This window comes from Argopecten irradians, chromosome 5 (genome assembly GCF_041381155.1).
Source record: "Argopecten irradians isolate NY chromosome 5, Ai_NY, whole genome shotgun sequence".
Classification (NCBI taxonomy): domain Eukaryota; kingdom Metazoa; phylum Mollusca; class Bivalvia; order Pectinida; family Pectinidae; genus Argopecten; species Argopecten irradians.
The window spans coordinates 46,753,527-46,775,244 of record NC_091138.1 but is presented as its reverse complement, the minus strand read 5'-3'; the positions used below and the strand labels follow the sequence as shown (position 1 = coordinate 46,775,244).

Sequence of the window (21,718 nt, the reverse complement as noted above, 5' to 3'; positions counted from 1 at the left end):
TGCAATGTGCTACGTTAATGAATGTTTCTGTTTTGGGAGACTGCGGTATATTCGCGTTGTAACAGTGGAACTATGACCCATTTTTATAATGCTATCTGAATGCATCCTCGATACTCCAGGGATTACTATCACTGATGTTATATCCAGCCCTGGACTATCTCATACTTAAACTGTAATCGACTCTGTTTCTATGAAGTTGGGCGCGGCTCTATAATAATGTATTAACAGGCGTGTGATTGGTAATTTTTTCTCCTGAACTACCGCCAATTTAACTATGAGATAGTCCAGGGTTAGAAACGCCAGTGCTAGTAACCACTGGAGTATCAAGGATGATCTGAATGATGCATGAAGCCAAGTCACCGAACAATACATCTGGTCATATTATCTTGACAATGGTCCAAAAAGTCATCCCACTACCTTTATGCTGAATGCTAAGCACAAACAATCACTTTTATAGACAGTGGGGTCTCCAACCCAAAGCCTTCTCCAAAAAGGCAAGTGCTAAATCAAGGTCAAAAGTGAGATAGTGTCGGACAAGACGTTAAGAAGAGAGATTGGAAGGTTTCTGTGTTATAAAAAAATGCCAATAGAATTTTTGAACAGTTAATATTATCGTTTATGAGAGAAAAATCATTGTGCATAGTTTAAAGCCATAATCATGAACAAGAGGCCCAAGGGGCTTTACGGTCATTTGTTTTACAATATGGGGTCCATCTTGGATTTTGGATAGACAGGGCAATATCCAGCAATAATTACACTTCTTAGGCTGCTGCCCTTCCTTTCAATTCACACACATTTTAACATTTGTAAACCAGTAAATCTAAATGTGTTTTCAAGATAGTGGCCATCTTGGATTTCAGATCAATCTGAAAAGTAACAGCACTTAGTCAGGACCATATCAGTGTAATCGCAATGGTAAATTGTGAGAAGTTCATAATGTGTTTTCTAGATAGTTGCCGTAATGCCATCTTGGATTTCAGATTGACCCAAATAAAATTTCTTGGTAGGGTCGACATCAGGATAAATGATGCATACTGGCTATAGCTCATCATATTATTTCTACATAGTTCAAATATAATGTCGAACTCGATAACCCTGAATTATATTATACTATTTTTGACATGCTTGTGTGTAGAAAAACGATTTGCAGGGTGAAAATATATCTATTAATACATCAGCAAACTATCTCATTGACTATGCTCAAGATGAAACAGGAGCAGTTTTATAGACAAACAAATAAGATAAGGCAGATTATCAGTCACTGACAAAGTCGTTTTGTCATTTTTTTAATTTTTTATCATTTTTTTTCCACCATAATTTTACCTGCCCTGACCCACACTGTCATATCTATCTACATTGGTCACTAGTCTCGGACCAGACCGGACAAATGTCTGGACTGAGCCCAGTGACCCATGTCAATGACAAGCGCAAGTAGAGCACTTTACATCTGTACAAAAATAAGACATGTATACAGAGTGTTACGCACTCAAATAAAACCAATGTCTTGATCGAAAGCCAGCTCAGTCAGTTCACACCGTCCACCATGACCATGTCTATCACATGACGAGAGAATCAGCTTCACTGATTGGTCAGACTACCTTCCAAACATGACGTAAAACTGCCTGTCTTCACACGTTACTCTCTCTCATTCGTACTTGTCCCACAAAACGGGGTTTGAGGACACCATTTACACATGAAATTGTGCTCCCGGCTTGTCTAATCTGTACCAAGTGGCTATACAACCAACATGTGACACAAAAAAATGTTGTATTCAGTCACAAAGTATGGCACACATCAAAAAACATCGCTCAATGATTGTTTGAAGTGAAATAAATATTCAAATGTTTCCAAAAATGTGTAGAATTCATTACAGAAGTGGATTCTTTCTTTTTTCAAATTCTTATCAGAGAAAACAGATTTGGTTCTGTTTTTAAAAAGTGTTTGGTGAAAAGACAAATTGCAATGTAGAAATAACTTACAAGGGGTATAGGAAAAGAAAATTTAAATATATTTTAAAAATATTTGAATATTTTCAAAGATTACACCTCAAATGTAATAGTTTAAATGATAAATGATTGATTGAATTACATAATTCTGAACACAATGCTTTTCCATTCATTTCAGCACTTATACACCATCGACTTCACACCAACTTTTAATAAGAATTACCCTGGAAAAGGATATGCATGCTTTTTTCAGTCTTTTCTTAATTGCCAATATTCAATTTAATATCCTTGATTCGTTAACTCAAAAAAGAAATATTCAAATAAACTTACAATAGATGTCAAGAGATCACTGACAATATTTAACTATTTTAGACAATGTGATAGATTATTCTCAGATAAATACAATACGGACTACTAAAGGGAGGTGACCCGAGTAAAACAGATAAAAATTCGACATTTATACACTCTCACACTTTAAAAATTGCTTTTATTACGGATTGCACAGACACAAAAGGTGGCCACACTCGCTCACATCAACATTAAAATTCTAGCATACAGGCCTGTATCTACAGGGAAAGACCAATGGTCCGCTATATAATTGTTCTACACATTAATGAAGTTTTAATTCATTCACCCCTGAAATAGCGCAATGGACTGGTCTAGTCTTTGATTTAGAAGAGTCTAAATGTGTTTTCAGGGGCGAATGCGTTAAATGAAAGTGACAGTTCTAAAATAATCAACACAACAAATTTAATGTTTGCAGCACTTTTGAGACAAAAACAAAAATTGGTTTAACAATTGAAAATAATCTCTAGTGCTATCAACTACACTTCAGTACATCACAGCCGATCTATGCCTACCACCACGTCGCATTAGTCTGTGAACCGATACTAGTCAGAGATGTTCAGCTACATCAGCACCCAGACAAGTTCCAGTTACACAGACTAGGCGGTGATACACATATCACATTCATACAGCCCTGAATCTATAACATTACTTATATTCGGTAATAAACCAAAGGTCTCCACTGTACCTTATAAAGATGATTTTATCATCAACTCTTATCATTGAAAAGTTACTCTAAACAATGATAGTATTGTAAATTTGTTTCCTCTAAATTATCAAATAATTAACCCTAATTACCATGCAATTGAAAATAATGCAAGTTGATCAAATTTCAATCAACTTCAATATTTCCGTTTTGTTCCCTTTCATTAATTTTTTCCTTTTGATGACTAAAAATTTTGAAAAAGAGTTTTTGAGATGTTGAAATAATTCATAACAAAATGAGTCTTACCAAATCAAGTTTACTGCAAAGTAAAATTTGAAACTGGAATGCACTGCCTAACAGCATCATACGGCTATGAAAAATACAGATAATAATCCCTATCCGAAGTTTAAAATCACAGGTTAACAGCAGCAAAATTTTAAATCATGACAACTGAATGAAATGTAATCAGAGCGCGAAGGTATATTTTATTCGGTACACGTAATGCTATGTACATAGTACATGTAAATACTGAGATATTTGGTGGGATGTGTCACTACAGTAATACGGTAGTAGGCCCTGGAATTCTGTTTTGATATGTGTAGCAGATTATCTGTCATGACTAGATTTCTACTTATAGACAGGACTCTCGGCAATCAAGATTTGGCACATATCTTACAGTGGCTTCCAATGTCAATAAATATCAGTAAAAGGGATGAGTATCGTTACAATTACTATGTTGGTCTTACTCCCAGCCTGACGAGCCAATACGCGAGGAAGGTCAAGTTGGGAACAGAACCATGAACTGTACAAACATGAAAGGCAAGTGCACTTTAGTTGAGACAATTTAGTAATAAAACATCCAGTTAATGTCAAAATTACCGCTTTGTCTACTGTACCATACAAATGAGGGTAATGAATTAAAAATATTGAAATATTAGTATTGAAAGAATAATAGAAAGTGTATTTTTCTTATACATATAATTTAGAACCAAAGCAATATTTGGAGAAAACGTAGAATATTATTTATGCTTTAGCTTTTGTAATCAATCAACGCCGTAATGCAATATGAGATTCTTTACGAAGCTGCCACATATTTCAATTAACCAACGCTTGAAACGATTAACAGCCAAATGGAGCACAAAGTCATTTCGACTAAATCAGCTACACAATCTCAAACCAAGAAACAACTTGTTACAAACATTCTATATAGATGTGATGTGAAGATTTCAACATTCCATCAACTATCAAGACCACAATATTCGAGTAAGATCGGATTGCATTTTACGCTCCCTTAAAGTAAAGCGAGATCAGGTAGTCTAAGAGGTTCCTGCCTCATAAAGTACAAAATACAGTGTATCACAATATGCTGCCTAGACTAACGGCCTACAAGGCTGTCGTCAACAAGTCCTGCAACATGCTACTGCATGTCATCTGTCACTTTGGGAGGTAATGGGCAAACCCCACACTTTCCTATTGGTCGATCAGTACAGTTGACACCAAGGTTGAAATCAACATATGAACACTCCACTCTGCAACATACACACATCATCCACTCGCTCATCCCGTCAGGTCACTCATGATTGGCAGTTGTAACAGATCCATGGAAACTGAATCATTCATGAAAAAAAGAATTCCTTTGTCACACTTAATTTAGTTCAAATCTCGATCCTCCAAATACCGGTATTCAAAGGTAAATCCTTCTTTTTTTCTCTGGGCCCATTTCTCGTAATCAAAGTAGATATATGTGCCCTGCAAAGGAAGAATAACAATATATCAAATTTTGGAATCATGTCCAACAAAAATTAAAATACATAATATCTAATGAAGAATCAATTAGTACATGAATAGGGGTAAAGGGAGAATTCAATGAGGCTAATTCTGTTACATAACCACAAAGAAAAATATGACATAAATGTATTGTTTTATATTCCTTATGAAACATAAACATTGTAACAAGAAAATTCCACGACATGAAGTATTTTGATTGATACCAATGAAATATTAAATTGTTGATCAATATGATTAAGCAGGTATAACATGTATGCTGTACCCATACCAGAGCCAAAGTCACGTACGTAAATTAAATGCTATACATAACCACTGAGGAATTGGTGAAATTATATTTAGACAAGAACATGCATATAATAACGTAAACACACTACTGTAAGAGCGATTTGAGTAGTTCTAGACAACAATTTTTTTACTACACAGGGTTCGGTATACAAGACGTCCGACCACAATGTGTAATGGCGGACAGCAAGTGAGTTTGAACATTTCACATATATTTCACTACAGTGGGCTTTTCCAGCATATCACAGTAAAACCAGCTAATCTAATTTCCATTAGAACTGGTTTGTTTCCGATATATATGCAAATTTTAATGTACTCTTAGACTGAATTGTCCCTTTAAATATTTACAGTTATTAGTAAATGTATTGTTGATTTACAGAAAAAATTGAGGTTTCCAAACATGTTTTTTCTCCTTTAAAATTTTGTGTTACATAGTCTAAGTAGTTATAGATACCTGTTCAAAGTCTTCTGTTATTGTCTTTGGTTCTTCGTGTCGCTGAAACCACATCATATACTTCGTATGAAACCGCCACGACTGCTTTTTAAGAGCTTTTGCTGCCAGATATTGAGCCTTTGTACCCTGAAAACAAAGATAAATTATTAGTTATATTCTGAAGTGGGCAGATCTCAAATAGGAATGTCGTTTTGCTGAAGTTGACTGACCTATGCACTCCAAAATCAATACCTTTTTTTATCTGATGACCAATTATAAATCATTTCTATACTAGGTTCTCTCAAGTCTATAACATTGTACTTCATTCCTTCACAGAAAATATCCATGTAGAATTACCCTTAAACAAACTGAGTTGAGATGGACAAGTTCTCGAAACTCCATCGCTTTCAAGCTTTTTAATCAAAGAGCTGCATACAAGAGCATGCATAGAAAATATACACCTTAATATGATTAATTTCCAAAACTGATAGTTTATCATACAGAAAAACAAGTAATGAAACGAAAAATTCACAAAAGTTAACATCTAGCGAAATTAAAACCATGGTTTTACATTCTATTACTTGTATGAATGATGCTTTCAAAAGCTACAAAAATAATTCGCGAAAATAAACCCCTGTGAATAATTTCCAAACAGCAAATCAGAAAAATTTATTTTACACCTGCAAAATTACTATACAGTAGATAATTTTAAACAGCTCAACATATTCTGCAGAAGAGTGCCTTACCTCCATATAGTAGAAAATAAAGAATAATGATTCTGTTGATAATCGTTGAAAATAATCCACAGAGTCTGTATGTGGTGGAGAGAGTTGTGGGTAATATGAAGGAGTCGGGCAGGGATTACGTGGTAAGTAATGTCTGAAAGGGAACAATTCAACAATCAAACCAGGCAAATAGAAATAAATTTTCAAATACTAGTTCTCCAGAGGGAGGACATATACATATAATTCAAACAGTATAAATGTCTCTCTCACAAATTTTCGGCCTCTTAGCCATCTTCAGGTACATTGAAATCTTCATAGACTGTATGTACGACCAAGAAACACAAGAAATGCTAGGTGAAATTCATCTTGAACCGTTTGATATATTTCTTGTGTGTCTATGTACCGGAAGATGGCCAAGAGGTCGAAAATTTGTAAAGAGGCACTAAAAAAATAAAACAGACAAATATAAATCAATTTTACTAAACTGAGGAATCAGAAGATTATGTCCTAGTTATTCTACCGATATTTCAGGAGCAAAGTTTCATTTTGTTCTAGTTTTTCTACAAATATTTCTGGAGCAATATTTCACAGATTATCTTGCATATTGGCATGTCTTGAGGAAATTTTGCTTCCAGATAGCATTCAAACTACCATTTATTTAGTAACAGTCATTAATAACTTTTCATGTTCTTTGATAAAGCCATAGATAATCTTCAAGCACATCATTAGCACAGTAACAATTAGATAAACTAGTAAACACATTCTGTACATAGTATTTAAATTTAAAACAAGTTTTAATGTATTAACAATCAAAATTATTTAAATTTCTTTGTTATGATTTTAGCATACCTATAAATCTGTTGGGGAAATATATAAACTGCTCCTACTGTGATCAAAGGGGAGACAACAACATGACTTTGTCAGGTCAGCACCACCAATCCACATTTTTACTAGATGAACTATTCGCACAATCATCAAAGACAAGACAAAAAACTACTGGCACAGTACCTTAAAGACCAGACAAAAACCACCTATCACTAGAAGACTTACCGGATTCTTTCCGAGTCTGACGGGTGTGGAAAGTGGTGATGTGCTGCTTCTAACATGGTTAGTTGGTAGTAGTGCTCCCTGGTGAGTGGCACAGGGCCCAGGGGTGCCACACCTAATAGAGGATTGAGGTGTATTGTCGTGGTCTGTGCTTGCTGTGACTGGTCTGAAGACGATGATGGTGATGGAGAGGTGGCCTGAGGTGCTGCCACCTGAGATGACGTAGATGTTGAATTGTTGAATGGTGCATGTACTGGAAGATAACGGAATCATGTATATTTATTTCAGTTGGTATACAAAGATACAATCACTAGGTACTTTGAAATTATATTTCAGTGGACATAACTCATCAGCATTATTGCAAAGGCACCCGTACAAGATTTTTTTTTTTTTTTTTTTTTTTTAATACACCATCACCAACTACTCTGCATGGAGGGTAGAAGCAAATATAGATTTAGCAAGTTTAAATAACATCTTACAAAGACAGTTCTTAAACTGACCTAACCTATAGCCTTGATCAGGATTCCAGAAGAAGGCATTAAGATTTTTTTTTTATGTGTGTGTAATTGTTGACCAGTCAAATTACATCCTTAATTCAATAAGATAGTGATTAAACCTCTTTCACTACACTAAGTGTCAGTTTATTCCAGAAAGTTTGCCATTATCTTTCCAAAAATTTGCTATGTCCTGATTGGTCAAGTAATTATTCAGATGCAAACGTGATTAAACCAAAAATCTTCCTAACCAAGGTGGAAGAGATAAGACTAAATGAGAAGAATGTCAATTTTAATCCAAATTTTTATGTAACCTCTCTAATTATAACGATTTCTAGAACTTTATGGACAAGGTACTTTATTTCACTTCTTTCTTACAAACCTCTTGCATCTAATGTTGTTGTGTGCGTTGTAGGAATCTTGTTTTCTAGACCCGCATCTAACACAGCCTGTTGCGCTATTGACTTTAATGACGACATAGACTCCTGAAAAATTGAAGATTCTGCTTATGATTTGGAAAATTGAAAAATAATGTAGCTGTCTACAGAAAACTGGATTTTTACCCAATTTTCAAAATACAGTGAAAATGGTGTCAAAACTTCATTAATTAATAAAAAGAAGTTATCTTGACTCTTATTATAGGAAACATTAAGAACGATTAAGATTGGTACAGATGGACATAGGGTTGAGAGTCAAAGCAGATGCAAAATTTCCTAGAAAACAGTTTTATCACAACTATGATAAATCAATATGCTAGATAAATATTATTTTCTTAATTTTTGAACTACATAAAAATAGTATTACAAAGATGAGAATTAGCATTGTATGAAATTAAGACATCATCGTCCATCAATGTATGTTTGAAGTATACTTACAATATCATTCTCTGTAACACCTTTTAATAATGGCCCCACAGCACTAAGCGGTCCATTCATTACAACTTGCATCTCAGGTTTGACCGACACTGAGTTGGGTTGAAAAGTCATTAAGGAACTACTTGTTGCACTATTTGACACTATCGTGTTGGGCGACGTTGACATAACACTGTTTGATATCATAGGGATTGGTACAGCTGGTAAGACGGGATTTCCAGTTGAAGAGACAGAGTTCGTTATTGTTGAGTTTGACGTGACTGGCACACTACTTATTGTAGAATTAATATGGTCAAGTGGGGCTTGATTCTTTGTTTCTAAAACAAAAGAGAATTTTGGTAGATATTAATGCAAAATCACATTTTGCGATATCTTGAAATTCCTGTAGAAAAAGAACTTGCTAATCAGTTGACAACTGTACAGGAAACATTAAGGCAGACGTTTATAATAGTGTATCAAATGTTGTGTTAATTTGTTGACAGGCATTGATCTATATTCGTAAAATATATATCACTAAAACTTCACTACATTCATATATAATTCTTGTTTTATTAGGCGCTTATCTATGTCACCATTCAATGTCCATTTACTAAATATAAAAATGACAAAATGATAATGTGATACGGATGAAATAGATTTAAGGAAGAAATACAAACATTAATTAGTTATAACTCGCAAACATTAGTACAGTCTATAATTCATGTTTTTGGACAAAAATAACTGGTATATAATATAATGGCACTAGCAGCCAGAATAAAATGAACAAGACAAGTCTCCATTGCACTTGTATATATGAAGCTATGTTCAAGGAACTTGTTCATCTAGATGGACATAAAAACCCTATACTATATAGTGCTTCAACAAATAGTTTAAAGCCCACACAAGTTTTTTCTTGAATGTATGTCAAAGGTCAACATGAAGGTTAATATGACCAAATATTTATCCACACCGCCTCACCATGTACCAAATATGAAGATCCAGCTATTTACCGTCAGATTTGACAACAAAATCCATAAATACTACCATTGCTAAAATTCCTCCTTGCCCAGTATGTTGTTGTATATTGGCCATTTGTAGCTGCATTTTCATTAATATTTCATAGATATCTTAAGATATAAACTTGACAATTTTTTTGGCTTTTAACATTTATTTAAATCTACTGACACAAGAGAAACATCAAATACTTAGATTCATGTTCGCATTTCTAAAACTGATACAGTAATACTTTAGCTTTTATGAAAGCCAGCAAAACTTTGCATCTGACATTTCCCATTTTCTGCTTTACCAGATGAATTTCTATTTCTGAAATTTAAACATTAACAATATTTTATTACAGCAAAGCTGTCCCACCTCACCATGATATTGTAAGTTATTTCTCCAAATAACATTTAAGGGGCAGACAAAAATTTTGCATTCCGAAATTTTGATTAAATCATGCAAATGATGTTCCCGCAGAATGGGTATGTATGATGAATACATGAAACCAACAACCAATGATGATGATTAAGATGATTTTTATGAAACCTAAATTTAAATTTGTATATACATGTATATTGATATATCATGCACTTTATAGCTTAATCATATTTGAACTAAATTGAATGAATAATAACATATGATGGTTTTTATCTCTAAAATGACTTGCCTACCCTACAAAAGCATACTTGAGGATTCTAGCGTGTGATTCATATAAATACCACCAAACACCGCATGCATTTTTACAACATGGGGCTATATCACTGTCACCAAAACTGCCTAAACCCTTGAGGTGAAGGTACCAAGTCTTACCAGTTCGACTAAAACGATCAGACATGTATGATAGCTTCATGGCAGCTAAATTGCGCTGCCACACAGAATTGTTGAAAAGTCGTGGGAAAGATAGACCTACAATATAGAAGTAGTTTGTATTTGTCTAGCAGAACCAAACTAGCTAGAACTGAAAAGGCAGAAAGCAGAACCTACCTGAACAATAATTAAGAATCCAAACTGCAATTTTAGAAGTTACAGCGATAACTCAAAACACCTTTTACTAAAGCAGAACAAAAGAAACCATTTCCTTTCTAACAAATCAATTTAGTGAGAAAAATTGACTTTGTTTCTTTATTTGTAAGGAGTAGAGTGCCATAATCCATTCATGTAAATTCTGGAAGTACTTAATAAGCCATCTATAAACTACAGAAAAGAAACAAAATATACATGTATCATGCGATCACACATACTGGTGATACAGACTCTACATGCAAACCTGCAGTGAAATACATCTACTGCTGTACATAACAATGTTAGTGAGTAACATGGGACACCATGTTGAGGTGGGGGAGGGGGGGGGGGGGGGAGAGGGGACAAAATTTGAAGCAAAAATTGGGAAAAGTGTGTTTTCAATAATCTGACTTGTTAAATTTTGACTAGATATCTATAGTTGATAAATACAAATTTCAAAGTACATATTAATGAGATTAACGGTTGATGGGTAATCATCAGATTGATTTAGGAAAATTTATCATTTTACTGTGCCATATGAAATCAATGTGTTTTCTACCTGCTTGTAAATAAGGAATTGATATTTGAGCGATTAATCTTTTAGATTTAACCATATATAAAAACAATAATATATTTTTCATTTTTATTTTTAAATATGGTTTACGTTTGCTGTCGGGGCCCTGGTTCAATAGCAAACAACACCAAATCAATTCAAGTCTAATTCACGCACATGAAAGATTTTCATGTTATACAGTGTTGTAGTGGTTTTCAATTTGTCTGTATAGAAATTATAACCGATACACCCAGGAATTTCAAAGAGATAGATAATACAAGAGTTCCGAGATCCAAAAAACGGCATGAACAAAATACTATTTACTGTTGATTTGTCCCATCTTCTGGTGATTGTGACATCACAAAAATCACATCAAAAATATAAAAGTCACAATTACTGAAGTGGGACTAATCAACGGTAAATTGTCCTTTCCCCACATCGTTTTGGGATCTTGAAACACCTGTAATGATTACTGTGCGAATGATTACACATCTATACAAAGAAATCCTAACTGGCAGTACAATGGGAAGAGTAATTACCTGCACTATTGTTTTGCTGGGACCCTGCGGCTGCAACATTGTATGCTGTCAACGGTGGTGTTGAACTTGGACGATGATTGCTTTCTGCGTTGGTAATTGAATTCCTGCTGGGTAGAAACATTATGTCATGTTGTCAAAGTGAAAGCAACAATCAAACTGTTACAATCATTGTGAAAAAGTTAAAGTTATATTACTCAATATTAAAATCTGAAAAAATTTCTCCTCAAATTATAAATGTATGAAATTTTCCAGATAGATATTTCTATATCTATTGAAGAAAATAACTATGACATGCATGGACATACAAATTGTATTTTTATCAACATTCAGAATTAATGAAATGGTGGTGGCAAAATTCAACAACAATTGAGATTTGGAAATTCAATGTTAGATCAACTAAGACGTGTATAGGACAAAATCAAACTTGGGAAAACTAGTTCTAGCAATGAGTGAAGATAATGCAACATACAAATACATAGGAATAAGTACAGCTAATATAATCAAACTGCTTTGTGGTCACCGGTTAGATATAATTCCAACAAGCTCTCAGGCATATACTGCAAGATATTATGTTGTGGTTTTTTTTTTTTTTTTTAAACAAAACCTTAAAGGTATATTATCTATTAAGGCTGTTAAATAATTTGACACTGAGTGGTTTATATCAGGTTGTTTTCGATGACATATGGGTCAGCTTCGTTATTTCCTGTATTGTGTGTTGATTACAAAAGAATAAGTATCTCCCAGAAATAATACGATTACATTTGTCTAGTTGTAAAATTTTGCGAGTGTAAATAGTATTTACAAGCGTGGACAAAACGTTGAACTATTTGTGTGGAAGGTTGTGCTTTCATTTCAAGATTCATTTAGGCTATACTTTGGCATACAATTGATGACAGGCATATTGATTGGAATATTTAGTAACTGTATATGCATTTAGAATAACGATGCACCCGTTCGCCAAAAAATGCAAGTACACTATTTTTTCACTTGCCATTTCAAAGACCATCTTGCATTTGGCGAGTGTGAGTGTGTTAACTTTGAACCCTGAATGAAACTTAAGGATGTTTTAACATAACCTGAAATAGAAGATAGAATGGAAGGATGTATGAACGTACCCTGGAAACATCTTTGTAGGAGTGGTAGGTACTTTGTTGACAGTTACACTTAATGAGGATGAGTTGGTTGATGAAGGTGATGACATGGACGATGTTACAATTACCGTTACTTTTTGTTTCTGAAAATATCAATAGTAGATGATTATACTCACCAAGCATTTGATAAACTTATCTGCAAAGTCTGGTAAACAAAAAGAATTGTGCAAAACCATATTAAGACATATACCGTATTTTACCTAAAGAGGGCGCCCCTGCCTTTTTTTCTTCAAAAAAATAAAATGCTGCATTGTCCAGCTATTTTGTATCACAAATAAACTATTGAAGATTGTAATAACAATGCCTCACCTACTACAGTTGATTATCTAAGGCTAATTAAAGTGTTAAGTTATGACCACAATGTCTTGATTTCCATTTGACCCGAGAATTCAATGGCGACTGACTGAGAGCATGGCTTCTACTGACAGCAAGAGATGTATACCCTTGACACCTCCTAGTATAATGGGACAGTCACAGCCAGTGACTTTGGCCGGGTAAATCTAGTTTACCTGTCTTTTTTTACCAGTATTTTGGGGGAAACATTAATCTTTTTCATTCTAGCAGAAATAAACTTACGTCTTCATTTTGGGATTTGTGCCTTTTCCTGTCCATCTCTTCAAACTTGTCCTGATAGAAAAAGTAATGTAAATCAATAAGTTTTGAACAGAATTATGTACATATGCCAGCATTTGTATATTCTGCTTTAATATCCTAAAAAGTTTTTTCTTGAAACTTTTCATCATAAGAACTGCTTTTAAGTATGTACTGTCACATGTATTTTTGTTTAAAGGCAAAAGTTAATAATACATTTAAAACTTATGCCTGAACCCACTTGTATATTATTAACAATAGGTTTATATCAAAGACAAATTGACAGGTAGAATACACCCTTTCCCTATATTGATAAAAGAAATGCTGTTCATAAATATTTATGAAGTATAACATTATTAGTTCTATCCAACTAAAGTCAATTGAGCTCAGAATTCTGGGCAATTCCTTTGACAGTGAACTGATTATTTGCTTGCGTATTGTCTTTTAAGACCTTATTACAGCCAAATTTTAGGGGAGATTGAAAGGCAGTTTCCAGACAAAAACACCTACATACTTGTCAGCTGTCCTTTTAACTTGTTCATCCCCTAATTTTGCAATAAAATAAGCTATTCTGTGTTTCAGAAGAGCCTTAATTTGTCTTCAGGGGTGAAGGAGGTGAATTAATGACAAAGGTTACACCAAACAAAATATCAACTTAATGAAATGAAAAAATTGTTGAATTAATATCTTCACTGTCTTTTGTAAAATCACACCCACCTTGGAATGATTCATCGAAAGACTAGGACTAGGTGAAGGAGAACTGGAGTTGGTTGATGTTGGCGTACTCGATAATTTATCCAATATACTATCATCGTTAGGTGGCGATGAAGCCAGCACTTGTGAACCTGAAAATAAGAACACAGAATTTTTTTAAAAGATCCTAGTTGGGTGTCATATTTACATGTTTTAATTGACTTCACCTCTTTGTATCAATATTAACAATAGAAACTTTGATGACCCCCCCCCCCCAATGAACAGTTGTGAAGGATCCCTAAATTTTGTATCAATGAGGGCACATTTGTCATTTTTTTTTTGTTACTTGTATTATTGCTATTCTTTGTTTAACCGATGTCTGGAAGTATCAAGGACATCTGAAGACTTAGTCGATATTCAGAACGAAAAAGGTTTTGGTTAGTAGGAGAAAGAAAATGAATTGAAATGACAATTTTGAAGTATCATTCACTTACCTAGATCGTCAAGATCTAAATCATCATATAGAAATTCGTTCTCCTCAAAATCAGGTTCTTGGTTATATTCCAGATAGTATTCCACGTCATCTTTGATCTTTTTAATCTAAGTAGACAAGCATATTGAATTACATACAGAAAACAATTCATCTGTATATTTTTCTTTATTTTCTTGTATATTCATTCATCATTTGATTTCATTTTACAGCATATACAACTACTTTAACTTCTAAAAGTCTTGGTAAAAGATATTTGTAATTGATCCAAAATGCTCCGAGTAACAATCAAATTTTGACAAAACTCAACTGGTTGGTAGTTGGATATGAAGCTATATCAGTATCAAGGTTCCTCTGACTTGAATTTGGCCAAAAATGACATTGACCGACATATAAGTTCAAGACACTGCATTTTCATAATGAAATACACCGACATTATCCATACAAAAAGAGGTGTCTGTCAAGTCTGTACTCACTTGGTCTAACGGTAGCGCGTCATTGTCCACCATCCTCATGATTGTTTCTAACTTCTTTATATGGAACTTGTGTCGATCTTGTGCCGCCCGTAGTTCCTCATACTGATCTTGTGTCTGAAACATCAAATATTATAAAATGCTATCTATTACACGTCAAATATGATAAAATGCTATCTATTACACGTCAAATATGATAAAAATGCTATCTATTAAACGTCAAATATTATAAAATGCTATCTATTACACGTCAAATATTATAAAATGCTATCTATTACACGTCAAATATGATAAAATGCTATCTATTACACATCAAATATTATAAAAAATATCTATAAATAAAATTAAAGATATATATTACACATCAAATATCATAAAATCCTATTTATTACACATCTAATATTGTAAAATGTATTTATTATGCATCAAATATTATAAAATGCTACCTATTACACATCAAATATTGTTTAACATCTTAAAGCCTGTAACAACTTTGGTGAAATGAACCATAAAACGCAATGCTGTACTATACAAGTAATTACCTATGTTGAAGAGTGCTCATCAAATATTTACAGCTATATGGAGCCAAAGTGAATGTATAATTTTTAAATGTGTTCAAATCTATATGCAGCCATGTGTTCAAATCTATGTGCAGCCATGCGCGGAGATGCACTGCAGTACTGCAATATCATTTACTCAGAACATACATCTATTCTACAACAAACCTTGCCTACACACTAAATGACATATAATAAAGTATCTAAAAAGCTTCCAAGTCTTTGTATAATCCAATCGGTAAGCAAACCAAAGCCATGGTTACTTGGCTATTCTCCCATCATTCACTGATTTGTCACCAGTTTTAGACATGGGAGATTTCTTTGTCAACCCCTAGGGTATGGCAGATTGTGCGTACTAACCTTTTGAACCTGAAGACAATTATGTGATGTCATGACTTCAAGCGGTGTGACCTTGGTGTGTATTGTCGGTGAGTCATAAATATTGACGTGCAGACAATACCATGTTCATGTCACGGTGAAAAAAATGCATTTGTTTAGTGTATTATCTCCTCTTGTTCTTTTGTATGTGGGAGAAAAAGAATCATTCCCTACCTATTAGGGTGTGTGACAGCAAAATCACAGCCGGAGGGGGAATTCCTGAATGTCCAAACCTCAGCAAGCCTCGGGTTGGACGTTCATCAATTACCCATCGAGTTGTGATTTTGTTGTCACATGCTCTAGATAGGGAAAGATTCTATTAATCACTTTGGTTAGCCTTTACTACTACATATGTACGAGTTCTTATTCCACCTTATAACATGGGGTGGATATGCCTCGAAAACTAGCCACTTAGATCTGTCCTACAACCAGATAGGGTGGGTTCATGACATTCAACCTCTTGCATTGAATGTAAGACATAAATGGTCTCAATGTTAAATCTGAAAGGGATGAATATAATACAAGACATGGGTGACCCTGTATGCTCCCCCATTTCATGTTACACAATTAGCAAGCGTAAAACCTTACATCTTTGTCCATCTTCTTCTTTTTAGATGACAGCTGCTCTATTCGACTTTCAAATTGCTCAAGTTGTTTCTGTAAGGTCTCGATAGTCGTCTGCAGTATGAAGTTATAAAACATTAAAATATATACAGTACATATCCAATAGTGTAATACACATACATGTAATTCAATGACAGATTGTGAAATTTCATTTCATTTTTATTTTCATTGTTTTCATTTAATTCTAGATGAAAATCCTGAATAAACTACTGAACTTGAATATCATTCAATAGAAGAATAAAATAATGAAGAAAACTTACTGAAAGCCAGTTTGCCACTTCTCCTTTTTCTTTTGCGATAGGATCCATTTTTGCAGCAGCCCCTAAGCCTTCCTTTGAATAGGCTTTTGTTTTCGTCTCTCTTTCAACAATCTTGAACCTCTCCATTTGCTAAAAGGAAAAATATTACAATCCTTCCATTTAAAACCCTGTTATGTAAGATCAAATCACAAAACAATGAAACTAACCAAAATGATTAATACTGTTTATTACTACAAAGTTTACATTACTCAGGGAATTATTTCTTCAGTAACCATTTTACTTTTTTTCAACAAGCCCTAATGAGTTGTGATTAATTATTTTGCTTTCACCAATATTCCTTGACTTACAGTTTCAATAAGCTTCCGGTTTTCCACCAGTATTCGTTTGTCTTTGATGTCACTACTGGCACACCATGTTTTAATCTGGTCCCGTAACCGCTGCAAATCAATTTTCATTTTTTAATGTAGTTTTCATTACTGATTTGTCAATGACATCTCTGCTTATAAATATGGTTAAACCTCTATGATTCAAACTTTGATTAATCAGATTTCTTTTTTCATTGAAACTTCCTTTTTCTAGAACAGCAAAGTAGGACACGCATATTATACTTACCTGAAGCTTTTTAATCTCACGCTTAAGATCAGCTTCATATTTCTCTTTTTGATTTGTGTTCGCAGCATTATGCACCTGCAAGGATATCTAATAAAAACATAATTTATAACTAATGAAAAAAAAAAAATTAAAATCACCAGTCGTTCATTTCACATCTTCTGTTCCAGTTGAAAATGGCACTGACACTTATTTAACCCTTGGTACATTGGCTATGCTCACTTTTTTGGCATGATTTGTCGATATTTTGATTGGGTTTCGCCAGGAGCTGCGACTAATTTTATGGTGTTTAAATATGTATAATTTCGCTGGAATTTTTCAATTCGCCTGTCTATAGCCAAGGCTATCTAGATATTACTCATTCCGTTAAAGATGTAACATTTGATAGCATTTTCATTTTTGTGTTATGTTAACACTTGCTTCTTAGATGTGCTATCTGGGATTATGTTTTGATAAGACAAACTTTAGCAGTATTTTGATATAGTATTAAAGTCAAATACATTCTATGACTTTTCACATGTACCTAGAGATAAATAAAGAAAGTGCAATTTTCAACTGGACAAGGCAAATTGAATGGCTGTAACCAGGATTCCAAATTAACAAATGAAAGTTTCATTTTAATGACTGTTACGTCTGATTTACTCTTTTTATGTATCTTGTAACTCTATCATTTTAAATGAATAAACTACCTCCTCAGCCTGTCAACTTTTTATTTTATCATCAACTTTTTATTTTATCGACTATCAATGCAAATGACACATTTAGGATTAACATTTCACTTGTAAATGATATGATTATATTAAGTACTACAGTAATCTTTAAAGATGCTCAACCGCTGACAAATGGGATTTTTTCACTATCAAAAACAGAAGCAGACGATTGGGTATTTTTTTTCAGTTACAAAAGTTACTTACTTAACACCATTACCACCATTGAAAAGTTTGAGCTTCTACTTTTACTTCAAGTTAAAAATATGAAAAATAATTAATTGCATCCCGAAAAAATTCCATGACACTATATCCTATATGGAATGAAGTACTGATTGTGCATGCACCAAAGGCGAAATAAATCATTTTATATTATTTTTTGTGTTAATTAGACATATATATACACAATTAAACACCAATTATTGTTCAAATGATGAATATCACTTATGCTCTGTCAGCGGTGGAGCATCTTTAAAGATTTGTAAAATGTCAAGACTGATGTGAGACAACATAATTGTCATGACCAACCTTATTCCAGATGTCTTCAAAGGTTTCTACTCCTTCACCCACTTTCTTTAGACATCTGTCAATTTCTCCTGAAAAGAAAAACAAAATTTTATAGGAACGAAGATTCCCCTCCCCCCTTCTGATTGTTTATATGGACCAAGTCCCAAAAAAGTCTACAAAGAAACTGAAGTCTAAACCAGACTCATTTATCTACCAATAAGCAATTTTTGGTTTGAAAAAAACAAAACAAAGCCAGATTATGCCATCTCAAGTTTTCAAATTTGTCATATTTTATTGTAAACATTTTTTTTAACCTAATGACGATATCAGTTGATAAAACAGCAATCATCAATCAGACTTAAAGATATAAAATACCTCAGAAATATTGAAAGTTCTGAATTAGTTTGGCACACTAGTCTACCCTGGTTTTTGACCTCAGATGTGTTCAAATGTCAAGAGATGTTGGTTGCAACAATGTGTATACATGTAGACATCGCGAAATTTGCCGGTGCGACGGACATGTCCAGCAAAAATTTGTCTCGGACCGCCTATTTTAAAATCCAGTCCAGACCGTCCTTCCGGCAATTATTGAGTACTGGAAGTCAGTAGAAATGGTGTCTCTGAAGTATTACGCAGGTGTCGAACCTAGCAAATATGTAAACTGCATAAGATAAATTAGATAATCATGAAAACAGCTATCTGGATACTTATAACAGGAACTTATATTCAATTCAAAAATTCACATTAATGTTTGGTCCAGCAAAATCTTGTTCGGTCCGCCTTACTCACAGTCCTGGCTGGTCCGAATGTCTGGCCATTTTTTGTAACTTTCGCGATGTCTGTACATGTATATACCATACTAGTCATCTTATTTCTAACAAGGATTTTCCAGACTTGTGATACATGTATATAGAAAACATTGAAATCATTAAATACTTTTAAAGTTTTCAACTAATAATTTTAATTAGATTGATCAATTCCCTGTGTGTAAAGTCAATTTCTTGTATGCCTGTTTTAAGTATATATACAAGCATTTTTGCATGCAACTTACAATGCACACTACAGGTTTTTTTCCCAACAATTTAGGAATGTGGCATGTGGCTTTGAACCTGAGAAAATTTATGATAAAATCAGGATTTTGAAAAACAATAAATGTTAATTAAATCAAAATGGGATAACCATAGCCTAGTATAAACAATAGATCCCATATGGATCTTGGTTCCCACCATAAAATTATGTCACTCAAAGAAAAGAGGATTCTTTTCTCTCTGTTTTAGTCCCTCTTTCCCTCTTCCTTTAAAAGTTTATACACACAGGAAAGCTTCATAAAGTCAATGTAGTGGCAGTCTGGGTCGTGACTGGGGGATAATGATCGTTTAAATCTCTTTAATATATTGTAATAGACGCTTTAATCCTTTTTGTATTTATCAGATGTTACACTAAATATTAATATTCTGTTTCCTGATGAGAAAGAATATTTTCTTTAAAACAATACAGTCGTGAATATTGTAGTAATAAAATTAAACAATTGTAGAAGAACAGGGAAAATACACATTCCTGTCGAGTGCCCTGACCAGGAATTGAACCCGGGTCTCCGGCATGGAAATCTACGGCTCTACCGACTAAGCCAAAGAAGCATGCTCCGTCAGCTGAGTGACAGAGACTGTATTTAACACTATGTACAAGTCACACTAACCCGCTCCTTTTACACTACTCCCCCTGTTTTTCTTGAGATTTCCTAAATCTCAACCCGAGACTCTTTAACCACCTACCATGGGTTATTTAGTTAGGCGCCAATGTAGAAGAACAAGGAAAATACACATTCCTGTCGAGTGCCCTGACCAGGAATCGAACCCGGGTCTCCGGCGCGGAAATCTACGGCTCTACCGACTGAGCCAAAGAAGCATGCTCTGTCAGCTGAGTGACAGAGACCGTATTTAACACTATGTACAAGTCACACCGACCCGCTCCTTTTACACAATTATGTCTTATGTGAGCCTGTGTTTTTTAAAAGCATGATCATCATCTTGTAACAGTGAAAGTGTTCATGTTACAAGAACCCCTCTAATAATAAGGTTAAAAGAAATGTAGACTTTTCATGAAGTGTCAACTTGAAAATAAAAACAAATCATATGAAGTGGCTGGTTTGTTACCATTTCCTGAACATTTTATTTTGCAATTAATAATCTTTTCAATATTTAGGTGCTCACTGATACCTTGTGCATAGTATCCTAACCGCCAGAAGCAACCTTAGTTAATCTCTTACATGCATGGTTCTAAAATGTTATACAATTGGCCAATTCAGTCTTGTCAGCATTTGCAAGCTTGATCTTCTTTATCTTTAAACATTATCTCGCATTTGAATTAGGCACACTTTTGACATATCAAAACCAATAAGTAATGCAAAATCAATTCATTTTAATCAAACTTGCATATGACAGCTCCTAATTTTGCAATACTGCATTTAGCGCAAGTATTTCGATAGAGAAGCATTCATCATTTTGCCACCTGAAATAATGCATTTGTCAATCCACTGGTTATAAAACCAAGAATGTTAATAATATCTTCAGATACCTTAATCAGGAGTGCATTAATATGCACAAATCTTTTATAAATCAGATATTATGAGCGACAGAAGAACAAAAAGAGAAAGGAAAAATATAACGGAATGGCTTAGCCAAGGGTTATTCATTCGATCTTTTCTTACCTTGTAGCTTTCGCCTATCAGCCATAGCTATGAATATTCGTATGTGAATGATAGACGCATGCTCTAATGCTCAAATGGTACCAGGCAATCGCTATTATGGTACCACAAAATTGTTTTAATTAATCTTTCTATTCAGTCTCAAATCCAAAATGGCTTCTCTCGTCGTTCCATGTACCACCTTGAAATATATGAGTACGCGTAAAAAGTAGTCCGTATATTTGGTCTGATGAAAGCATTCTTTGTATCGCATGAAGTAAATTAATGCAATAAGAAATCTATTTAACAGTTCTGATATCGAAAACATTTATGGTTATTTGACTT

General features: G+C 33.9%; 1 protein-coding gene across 2 annotated transcripts; it reads right to left on the bottom strand.

Annotated features, from left to right (window-relative positions):
• Nucleotides 1-1,251: 1,251 nt before the first annotated feature.
• On the bottom strand, nucleotides 1,252-21,596 carry LOC138324053 (CCR4-NOT transcription complex subunit 3-like). 2 transcript variants are annotated; one of them, XM_069269060.1, is made up of 18 exons: nucleotides 21,398-21,596; nucleotides 18,712-18,779; nucleotides 17,480-17,554; nucleotides 17,215-17,304; nucleotides 16,868-16,996; nucleotides 16,572-16,661; nucleotides 15,052-15,165; nucleotides 14,580-14,685; nucleotides 14,110-14,237; nucleotides 13,378-13,428; nucleotides 12,766-12,884; nucleotides 11,651-11,754; nucleotides 8,582-8,895; nucleotides 8,089-8,191; nucleotides 7,216-7,465; nucleotides 6,187-6,319; nucleotides 5,462-5,587; nucleotides 1,252-4,686 (listed from the first exon to the last, which is right to left on the bottom strand). In XM_069269060.1, exons 1-18 carry the CDS (start codon nucleotides 21,420-21,422, stop codon nucleotides 4,588-4,590), a joined length of 2,124 nt encoding a protein of 707 aa, XP_069125161.1. In that variant the 5' UTR covers nucleotides 21,423-21,596; the 3' UTR covers nucleotides 1,252-4,587. The 2 variants fall into 2 exon arrangements, with proteins under 2 accessions (XP_069125161.1, XP_069125160.1); XM_069269059.1 differs by having other exon boundaries at nucleotides 17,480-17,566; nucleotides 21,398-21,595.
• Between the last annotated feature and the right edge of the window lie 122 nt (nucleotides 21,597-21,718).